The following is an 11,744-nucleotide window of genomic DNA, read 5'->3' on the forward strand; positions in this document are numbered from 1 at the left end:
ATTAGTCTGTAAAGTCCTTCTTTGTTTGTTCTCATTAATTTTAATTTGAAATATATTTCATCTGATAGTAGGATTGTACTCCACTCTGTTTATGTGGGCCAGTTGCTTGAAAGATTTTATTCCAGGCATTCAATTAGAGAATGTTCATTTTTGTTGACAAAATGGGTCTCTTCTAGACAGCAGATGAATGGCTATTGCTTTTGATCTAATTAATCAATCTATGTCATGTATTTGGAGTTAAGTTCATTGATCTAATTAATCAATCTATGTCATGTGTATTTGGAGTTAAGTTCATTAACATTGATAGTTGAGAAGTGTTTGGGAACTCCTGAAATGGTATCCAACCATTTGTTGACTGTGTCTCATCTTTTCTTACTATATTAATCTGGCTCTCGAATAAGGGGCCTTCTCTCTTCCACTACTGTGTTCTTGTTGGTTTTCTATATTTACAACATCATTAGCTATCTTTTCTGTTGCTGGTTTGGTGGAGAAAGTTATTTCAATTTTTCTTTTTACGCAGTTTTATACTTGTCCCTCAGTAATGAATGAATGCTTTGCTCTGTACATTATTCTTGTATGGTAGCTGTTTGCCAGACAACATTTCAGGCTCTAGTTGCATTCAGCTTCCAGATTAGAAATTTGTATTTTCTGACAGGTTTACCTTCAGAAGCAATCAATTATTACTCTTTGATAGCTTCATGCTTCCTTTCCTTGGTTTCTATTGGTCCTGTGGAAATTACAATAAGACAGTAGTTCTGTTTTTAATCTGCTCTTGAACCTGAATGTGTCTATGTTTTTCCATAGTCAGGAACTTCTCTGCTAGAATTTGATTAAATACGTCTTCTCCTTCCTGAATGTCTAGACTTAAATCATGCAGTTTGACTGATCCCTGAAGTTCTTATTCTTTCTTGAACTTGTTCGAGAAAACTGTCTCCTCTCTTTTCTGTCTTCTGTTATGTATTCTGCTGTTAAGAACTTCTACTTTGATTTTTATTTCTTTTCTTTCTAATTGATCACTTTAACAACATCTAACTCTTACTTAAGTTTCCTTTTTTCATCATATATGGCCTTTTTTACTTCCTTGATTTTTCTGTCTTCTATATTTTCATTGGACCCCTTTCCATCTTGTGATCTTCATTAGGCTTCTCTTTGTAGATGCTATGCATTCTTTTAATAATTTTTATTTAGTCTTCTCATGCGCACGTAAACATTTTTGCTGTGATTTTAAAGCCTTTTAAGAGCTATCTTCCTGGTCCTTCATTGTCTTCCCTGTAACATGGGTTTTCCTGTAAGAATTAAGCTTCCTTTATTTGTCATTTTTTCTTGTATTTCAATTGATACTTTCTATCCATTTCAAATCATTTGTATGTCTATTTTGCCTCTGTTTCCTTCTTTGAACAATGTGTGTTGATTTCATTATATTAATTTCTTTACAATGTACACAGACAGACTTACCATTGCACAAAATGACATGACAAAAGAAAAAGAAAAGTACTTTGCTCCTCTTTACTCCTGTATGTTCTTTTCTTCCCAGTATCTCAATCTAAATGTATTCAGATGTTAGTACTGCTTAGTGCAATTTCCCATTGTAGCCTTGAAAGGTGTATTTCAATGCATAGGTTCCTCACAGTTCTTTCTTTATCCCCCATGTTGGAGGTTCCTCTCCATAATGATTGCTTTGGAGTTGGATGGCACCCTATAGTTTTATTACATAAATAAGAATAAAATTCCTTTATCTTATATGTAAGCTCTTATTCTGGTTGACAGTTCAGGAAGAGCTATTCATTATGTTGGGTCTGTGAGCAGAGCTTCCTATAGAAATAATCTTCATTAAATGAAGTTTTGTTTCTGAAAGATGCTCTTAAATTGACAATATCTCATTTAGCTGCGCTTGCAATATAATCACACAACATAAATCAGGTGACTTGAAACACAAGATTTTTTACACAGGTGGAGATAGTTACCCAGGGTGAGGAGAACAGAAAATTTGGTGTCTCATGAAAGCCTACTCCATGTTTAATGAAACATGTTGGTTGTGGTCCAAGTATGTGGTAGTGGAGATTAAACAAATTCTTTGTCATCTTAACCAAGTTTCTGGATGTTATTCATACAAATTCCTTTCATGCCCTTACATAATCCTATACATTCTCATTCTATCCCAATTAGGGATAATATTTTAACATATTCATTGGCAGAGAAGTGAAGCATTCACTTCAAAATAGTCGTAAGTTTGAAATACTCCATCTGAATTTCTATGTTCACTATGCAGGTTTACTTTCAGGAACTACCAGTTTGTTTTGGCCTTGGCTTTTGCTATTGAAGAGATCAACAAAAACCCTGATCTTTTACATAACTTGACTCTGGGATTTGATATCTATGACGTTCAATATGGAACAAGGACAACATTTAAAAATCCCTTCATTTGTCTCTTTGGAAAGTACAAGATTCCAAACTATAACTGTATGAGAGAGAACAAGTCAATAGCAGTACTTACAGGAATGACAGGAGCACTGTCTACCCAGATTGGGACACTGCTGGACCTGTACAGGTTTCCACAGGTGAGAGTGGGTAGGGTGGGGATATTAAAAATGCCTAATTTGGTTCTACTTCAGGTATTGGAAAAGAATGATAGAGACTGGATTTATGAACCACTAAAATTATCAAACAGTGAATATACAAAAAATGGGATCTCTATAGTCCTATTGGCTTGGCAAAAGATATGGACAACTTCGAGCAGATAAAGGGCTTGTTTTAATGTGTGTTTTTTTTTAAAGTTTTAGGCATTATCATTAATTTTCTTCAAAAAGTCAGGAAACAAAAAATGACATTAAAGTTTCAAAATATGTTGAGCCAGGTACTGGTGGATCACATCTGATATCATAGAGAATCAGGAAATGTATTTCTAATTAAGTAAAATTAAGCAGGCAGTATTATGTGGTTCAAGTGGTAGAGTGTTAGATTTTAGGGAAAAAGCCAAAAAGTATATGAAGCCCTGAGTCCCTGGCCCTTTACTACCCCCCACCCCATGTATGATCATGTACAAGATATACTGAAAGAAGTCAGGCTTAGAAATAGAAAGGAGGTATATGTTCCTCATATATAATGTAAAGATGAAATAAAAGTATGCCCTTCAAAGCAGAAGTCACACCAATATCCCCTCAACTAATCAAAGAAATTAAAAGTGAAAATTCACTACCAAACTATTTCTATGAAGCCATCATAACCCTCAGCACAAAACCAGGCAGAGACTCATCAAAGAAACTATAGACCCATTTTTTTTTTTTGATGAACATGGATGCAAAACTTCCTCACAACATTTTGGCCAATCAATTTCAACAACTCATCAAAAAAATCATACACTAGGATCAAACAGGATTCATTTAAGGAATGTAAAGCTGGTTCAATATATACAAATCAATTTATATAATTCATCACATCAACAAGAGCAAAAAGAAACACATGATTATCTCAATAGATGCAGAAAAAGCATTTGACAAGATCCAACATCCCTTTATGATGAAAGCTCTGGAAAAAGTAGGAATCCATGGAACATTCCTCAATATGTCAAAAGCTGTGTATGACAAATCTACCGCCAGCATTATTCTTTTCTTTCTTTTTCTTTTTTTTTCTTTTTCTTTTTTTTTTTTTTTGCTGATCATGGGGCCTGAACTCTGGGCCTGGGCACTGTCCTCAGCTCTTCAGCTCAAGGCGAGCGCTCTACCAATTTGAGCCACTGCACCACTTCCAGCTTTTTCTGCTTATGTGGTGCTGAGGAATCAAACCCAGGGCCTCATGCATGCAAGGCAAGCACTCTACCACTGAGCCACTTTCCCAGCCCCAGCATCATTCTTAATAATGAAAAGCTAAGGCCATTTCCTCTAAATTCAGGAAGGAGGCAAGGATGTCCACTCTCTCCCATTCTCTTCAATTTAGTATTAGAATTCCTAGCTAGAGCAATAAGCAAACATAAAAGGAATCCAAATAGGGAAAGATGAAATAAAACATTCCCTCTTCTCAGATGATAATGATCTTGTATTTAATGAACTCAATGGACTCCCCTCTGAAGTTACTCGAGCTGATCTGAAACTTTTGCAAAGAAGCACGGTATAAAATTAAACCTCAGAAACCAATGGTTTTTATGTATGCCAACAACAAGTAGAATGTGGCTGAAATGAGGAAAGCAACTCCTTTTGTAATAGCCAAACAAAATATAAATCACCTAGGAGTTAACTAAAGAAGTGAAAGACCACTATGATGAAAACTTTAAAACCTGAAAAAGGAAATTAAAGCAGAAGTAAGGAAGTGGAAAAATTTCCCATGCTCCTGGATTGGGAGGATTAACATTGTAAAAGTGGAAATACTGCTAAAGGTTATGTACAAATTCACTGTGATACCCATCTGTATCCCAACGTCATTCTTCAACCAAATAGAAGTAGCAACTCCAATATTCATATGGAACAATAAAAGACCCCAAATAGGAAAAACAATCCTTAGAAGAAAGAAAAGTGCTAGAGGAATATCAATATAAAATTTCAAACTCTACTATAAAGCCCTAGTAATCAAAACAGCTTAGTACTGGTACAGCTTGGTACTGGCACAGGAACAGAGTTGAAGACCAATGGAATAGAGCTGAAGACCCAGAAATGAACACTCAGACCCATACCCACCTAATCTTTGATAAGGGTGATAAAAATAGAATGCAAGAAAGACAGTCTCTTCAGGAAATGGGGCTGGCAAAATTGGTTAAACAACTGTAGAAAAGTAAAGCTAGACCCATATATATATCAGCCTGCATCAGAATCAACTCCAATAAGATCAAAGAGCTTGAGGTAAAAGCAGACACTCTGAAAACATTACAGGAAGGAAGAGGAAGCTCTAGGGCTCCTTGGCACAGGCTGAAAATTTCTTAATAAAGAACCAGAAACACAACAAAAAAAGGGAAGGTCTGGACAAATGGGATTGCATGAGACTGCAGAGCTTTACATGGCAAAGCATATAGCTAGCAAGATCAATAGAATATACACAATGGAATTCTATGTCTCCATCAGAAAGGATTACATTGCTCCATTTGTTAGGAAATGGAGACTTGGAAAAAATTATATTAAGTGAAGTAAACCAGGTCCAAAGAAACATAGATCCCATGGTTTCCCTTATTTGCAATTACTAGTATATGTCTGAGACAAGCAGAAACTGTCAGACAAGTTGATGTTAGGTGAAATGAACCCCACGATAAGGACTCAAATGTTTTTTTCTTTCTTGCTATTGTTTCTAACATATTTACAATATAATTTCTTTGTTGCTTTGTATGTCCCTCGCCCACGGTATAACTCCTATTTTCACTGTATTTGATGTTGGTATAATTTGGGGAGGGGAAGGGAAAAAACAAATGGTTTAAATATGGATACAGGTGGACCCATCGCAACAGCGAGATGTACAAGATGTTATGCCCCAAAACGTACTTTACAACTTTGGTGGTGGGGGGAGATAAGGAAGGAGAGCTGGGAAGGCAGGGATGGTAAGGGAAAACAAAGGAGGAGGCAACAATGCTTGATAAGAAATATACTCATTACCTTGCTCATGTAATTGTAACCACTCTGTTACAGTATATTCACACAAAAAAACTTAATAGAAAAAAAGTCCATGGATTGGGAGAAGATCTTCACTAGCCATATAACAAACAAGGTCTCACATCTAAATTATGCTTAGAACTCAAAAAATTATATCCCCCCAAAACAAATCCACAAAGAAACAACCACATATTTAATAAGTAGGCTAAAGACTTAAAGACAGATTTATCTGGAGAGGAAATAAGAGTGGCCAATAGACACACGAAGAAATGCTTAAGTTTTCTAGCCATAAAAGAAATGCAAATCAAAACAACATTGAGATTCCAGTTCATCCCAGTTAGAATGGCTATAATCAAGAAATCTAATAACAACCAATGCTGGAGAGGATGTGGCCAAAAGTGAACACTCCTCCATTGTTGGTGAGAGTATAAGCTTGCTTAACCAGTTTGGAAAGCAGTATGGAGGTTCCTCAAAAGAGTCCACATTGAGCTCCCCTATTACCCAGTAATCCCACTTTTGGGCATTTATACACATGATAAAAAACATGGCCATACTAAAGATACCAGCACAACTATGTTTATCTTAGCATTATTCACTGTAGCTAAGATATGGAACCAACCCAGATGCCCCACATATATATGTATGTATGTATATATATGTATATATATACAACTATATATATATACATATATATGTGTACACACACACACACACATACACACACACACATATATATATGCATATTCTGAATTCTATGTCTCTATCAGAAAGAATGACACTGCTCCATTTGTTAGGAAATTGAAAGACTTGGAAAAACTCATATTAAGGAAGTAAGCCAGGCCCAAAGAAACATAGGTCCCTTGGTTTCCCTTATTTGCAATATGTAGCATATGTCTAGAACAAACAGAAGAGATCAAAAGCTATGTACATTTGGCCATATTAGATGATGCTAAGAGAAATAAACCCCAAGATAGGGACACAAGTGGTTTTATTTTTCTTGCTGTTATTTTTAACGTACCTATAATGTAGTATGTGATTATTTTGTTTCTTTTGATGCTCTTCTTCCATGTTATAACCACTGCTTTCACTGTATTTGATTCTGATGTCCTGCATCTTGTAATAAATAATAAATTACTGAAATAAGAATGCAGGGTGAGTCAGTGTAGCAATAAGATGTACAAGACACAATGTTGAAAACAAACTTTACAACTTCTTGGGTAGTAGGGAGGAGTTGGGGAGCTAGGGAGGGAAGGGATAGTAGGGGGAAAACAAAGGAGCGGTAATAATGCTTGGTAGATAATGTACTCATTACCTTACTCATGTAACCCCTCTGTACATTATCTTTACAATAAAATGTATTTATAAAACAAATAAAATATAACTATGAAATATTAGAAAAATATATGGAATGCACACATATATATACACACACACAAACACACACAATCAATTTGACTCAATTATGGCACATATCAGACTAAAATTTCATGGTGTAACCTCTCTGAAAAACAGAGAGTATAAAAAATGAACAACAGAAAACTGAAGATTATCTTCTCTGATAAGGGGGTATATGTTAAGGAGATGTGGAAAGGGGCAAAGGAATAAGGAGTACATGGGTGGGCAAATACAACATGCTATTCAATGTACCTATGTAGAAATGCAATTAGTAAACTCAGGGAGGTGGATGTAGATGATAGGAGTTGATGGAAACAGCAAGAAAGATCAAGAGACATAGTACAAACAAAATGATACATTGCATAATAATTTAAAATTAAAAATATTTCTAAAAAAATTAAAAGAATAATGTACCTTCCATCTAGTTTACATAGTTACAAAATATATATCACGACTGAAATTATGTTGGACGGAAGTCTTCTCATTCCTAGTGTCCTATTGTCATTCCCTTTAGATTACCTCTGGGCCTTTTGATCATGCCCTGAGCAACAACAACAAGTTTCCTGCTCTCTATCAAGTGGCCCCAAAGGACACATCGATAGCAACTGCCATGGTCTTATTACTGCTTCACTTCAGCTGGAATTGGGTGGGACTAATAACCTTAGAGGATGAGAATGGTTTGTGGCTTCATCCTGCATTGAAAGAAGAGATGGCCAAGAACAGAGTTTGTGTAGCTTTTGAGGTAGTGATCCTAAATTTTGCCTTGTCTTATGCATTAAAATTTATGGCACATTATAACCAGATTAATAAATCTTCAGCCAATGTCATCATCACATATGCTGATAATGAATCCATACTACAGATTATAATGTGTGCTGATCAATTTTTAATAGAAGGGAAAGTTTTTATCATGAACTCAGAGTGGAATTTAACCATGAGAAAAAGATATTTTATTCTAGGTTCATTCCATGTACCTCTCATTTTTGCACACCGTCACCCAAATGTTTCTGGATTCACAGATTTTGTCAAAGCAGTTAACCCTTCCAAGTACCCAGAAGACTTTTTCCTTTCTAGGCTGTGGTTTCTCTCTTTTAATTGCTCAGATTCTAAGTCTGACTGTATAATATGGGAGAAGTGTCCTCATGATGCTTCCTTGGATTGGTTGCCTGGACACATTTTTGACATGACTATGTCTGGATACAGTTACAATATATACAATGCTGTGTATGCTGTGGCCCAGGCTCTCCATGAGATGCTTCTTCATCAAACAGAAGCACAAACAATGGGAAATAGAAAAGGGACATTGTCTTCCCCCACACAGGTAAGGTCTTCTGTGTTGGATGGCACACACCAAGAAGAAAGTCACTTCAGAGAGAGGATTCTTACTGTATGAAATCAAATATTTCAGGAATTTTTCCAAAACTTAAGAAATTATATTGCTTTAAATGAATTTGAGATTATTTAGACATGTGTTCATGTGCACCTCAGAAAAAGCAGGTCAGGAACAAGGACAAGATGTATTCCATATTTCTAAAAATTGTTTTAACTACAAGGAGTTTAAACATGCTAATTAGTAATGTTTTGAGAACTGTGAAATCACTGTTTCCCTCTGCATTTCTTAAGTAATTGCAGACAATGAGCTCCTACACATAATTATCTTATTTGTCATAAGTGATTCAATTTTATTTTACATTGCATATTAAAAATTTACCAAGCTCAATCTATAGACATTCACACAGTTAGTTAATGTGGAAAATTGTAGTTAGGCAACTGAGAATTGTCTCCTTCATGAACATGGAACTAGGTTTCTCTTGAAAAGAGAACTTCTCTTTCCATGCTGAGTGACTACGATTCAGAAACATTACATTTACTCCTCCATGGATTGGGATACTTCTTTAAGTGTCTCTGCCATTTTCATATTCTGAATCAGAAATTTAAGGCAACCGGGAGCTCATCTTCACATTTTTCATATTAAATCTGGGATGTACTTCTTCTCCATAATATGATGTTTCTCTTTTAGATGCATCCTTTTTTAAAGAACATCCAATTTCACAATCCTTCTGGAGATCAAGTGATTTTGCATGAAAAAAGGAAATTGGAGGCAGAGTATGACATTGTGAACAGTTGGAAATTTCCAGAAGGTCTTATGCTTGAAGTGAAAGTAGGAAAGTTTTCTCCATACTCACTACATGGCAATCAACTATCTTTATCTGATAATATGGTAGAGTGGTCCATAGAAAATACAGAGGTGTGTTGGATCACTTTGTAATGATTTTAAGGACATATAAGTAAGCGAAATTCAACTTAAAATTTGTACCTGGTTGTGTGCCAGGAACTTACTCCTGTAATACTAGTTACTTAGCTAGCTGATATGTAACTATCATGTTTTCAAATCAGTCCTAGCAGAAAATTCTGTGAGACTCATCTCCAATTAATCATCAATAAAGCTGGAAGTGGATCTGTGGATCACGCATTAGGATGTTGGCCTTAAGCAACAAAGCTCAGATACACAGTCTAGCTTCTCAGTTCAAGACTTAGTTGTGGCACACATACAAACACACACACACACACACACACACACACACACACACACACACACAAATTTGTAGATTATATGCTTACTAACAGCCAAGTATTATACATTTAAATATTTCAACCTTAAGAAACTGTATGCACTGACTGTTGGATAGGAAAGGAAGTGAATAATTTAACAGGAATGGTCTTTGATGGCTCAGGTTTGTAATCCTATCTACTCACTAAGCTGACAAACTAAGATCTAAGATTACAGGTCTGGCTAATGCTCAACTGGGGAGAAAATCTCTGAGACTCTTATGTCAGATAAATAACAAAAATCTCAAGTGGAGATTTGGTTCAAGTGGTAGAATGCTACTTTTGAAGGAAAACAATCTCTCAAGAGCAGTGCCCAGGCTCTGAGTTTAAGCACCAGGATCAACTTTAAAAAAAAAAGTTAACAGTGTGGTTCTAAAGGATTATTGAGCATGTTATCATAAAATATAAATTGGATTTTTCTAAAGTTTCTATGCTGTGACAAAGTACAAAAGGAATCATTTTCTCTGTTTTAAAGGTTTATTTTGCTCCATCTTAAGGTAGTTCCATTAAATGGTTAGTTGCCTACTACTTAAGCATCTAAGTAGTGAAGGAGTCTGAGCAAAACAAGATTCTCACCTCATAGTCACTGGAAAAATAAGAAGATATGATGGACCTGGGGTTAAACAACCCTAGCAAAAGGAGGCCTGTGCAATATCTTACAACATCATTCAAACAATTCAGAGGATTCTTCCTCTTTACACCTCTTCAGTCACAAATGAGTAGGAGAGAATTAAAAATCACATGAATTCAAAGAAAATCCGCAGGGCAAGCCACTAGGACTTATTTTCTCACCATTAACTTTCACCATTTTAAAAAAGATTTTATTTATTTATTTATTTATTTATTTATTTATTTATTTATTTATTTATTTTTACAATCAGTTCTGATTTTCATTTTAAAATGTTTATGCATTGAAATTGTTTAAAAAGTTAAAGACAGACTTACAGAATTTTTAAATTGAAACATATGTTTACATATATGTCTACATGTATTTGCTTATCTTTTTAGTTTTCTTTTTATTTATTGTGAAAATACCATACAGAGGGGTTACAATTAGTATAACCCCTGTTTTCACTGTATTGAGGTTGGTATTTATTTATTTTTAACTTTATTATTATTTTTTTTTTTGTGGGTTATGGTGTTTGAACTCTGGGCCTGGGCACTCTCCCTCAGCTCTTAAGCTCAAGCATAGCATTCTACCACTTGAGCCACAGCGCCACTTTCAGCTTTATCTGCTTAGGTGGTGCTGAGGAATCAAACTCAGGTCCTCATGCATACAAGGCAAGCACTCTACCACTGAGCTACTTTCCAGCCCCCAACTTCTACCTTTTAAAGGTCTTACACTTCTCAATAGTTCAACAGTCTAGATAAAGATCAAGGGTACAGCTCATAAGCCTTTGTGGTATGGTGTGAAATCTATAGCAGCATTCACTTAACTGACCAGATTTATGTACATAAAATAATGTGCTTAACAATCCTATCTTTTAAAATAATGGGATTTTTGGAATGTCAGGTAAAAGTTTGTACAGTTACTGACATGTATCTGATTTTTCTTAGCCTCCTCTCTCTGTCTGCAGTGAGAATTGTGGTCCTGGATTCAGAAAATCCCCTCAGGAGGGAAAGGCTGCCTGTTGCTTTGATTGTACCCACTGCTCAGAGAATGAGATGTCTAATTGGACAAGTAAGTTCATAACTTACTTGTACTTATAATGTACTATGTCATTTTTTTTGTTTCTGTGGTATGTTGCTCACCCACAGTATAAGCCTTGTTTTCACTGTATTTGATTCTGGTGCCCTGCATCTTGTATATACACTGTTCTAATTTTGGGAGGGCAAGGGAAAAAAACAAAATGCTTAAATAGGGGTACAGGTTGACCCATTGTAACAATGAGATGTACAAGATGCTATGTTGAAAATGAACTTTACAACTTCAGCAGAGGGGGGAGAGGAAGAGGGAGTAATTGGGGAGGAGGAAAGGATGGGATGTTAGGGGGAAAACAAAGGAGGAGGCAACAATGCTCGCTAAAATGCTCATTATTTTACTCAAGTAACTGTAACTCTTCTGTTCAGTATTTTTACAATAAAAATGTATTTAAAAAGAATTATCTCTGTAAAGGGATTTTTAAATTGTTTTTAAGTACTGAAAAGCAACTAATATTTATTTGAATTCCT

The 11,744-nt window shown here is 35.4% G+C and overlaps 1 protein-coding gene across 1 annotated transcript in view; it reads left to right on the forward strand.

Annotated features, from left to right (window-relative positions):
- The window catches only part of LOC138803668 (vomeronasal type-2 receptor 116-like), a 47,808-nt gene that overhangs the window by 35,135 nt on the left and 929 nt on the right, over positions 1-11,744 (forward strand). Inside the window, 4 exon segments of the mRNA XM_069987730.1 lie at positions 2,270-2,558; positions 7,477-8,283; positions 8,983-9,210; positions 11,130-11,253. Of these exon segments, the coding sequence (XP_069843831.1) occupies positions 2,270-2,558; positions 7,477-8,283; positions 8,983-9,210; positions 11,130-11,253 (1,448 nt within the window).

The sequence above is a fragment of the Dipodomys merriami genome, unplaced genomic scaffold (genome assembly GCF_024711535.1).
Source record: "Dipodomys merriami isolate MVZ:Mamm:240054 unplaced genomic scaffold, mDipMer1.0.p SCAF_345, whole genome shotgun sequence".
Lineage (NCBI taxonomy): Eukaryota > Metazoa > Chordata > Mammalia > Rodentia > Heteromyidae > Dipodomys > Dipodomys merriami.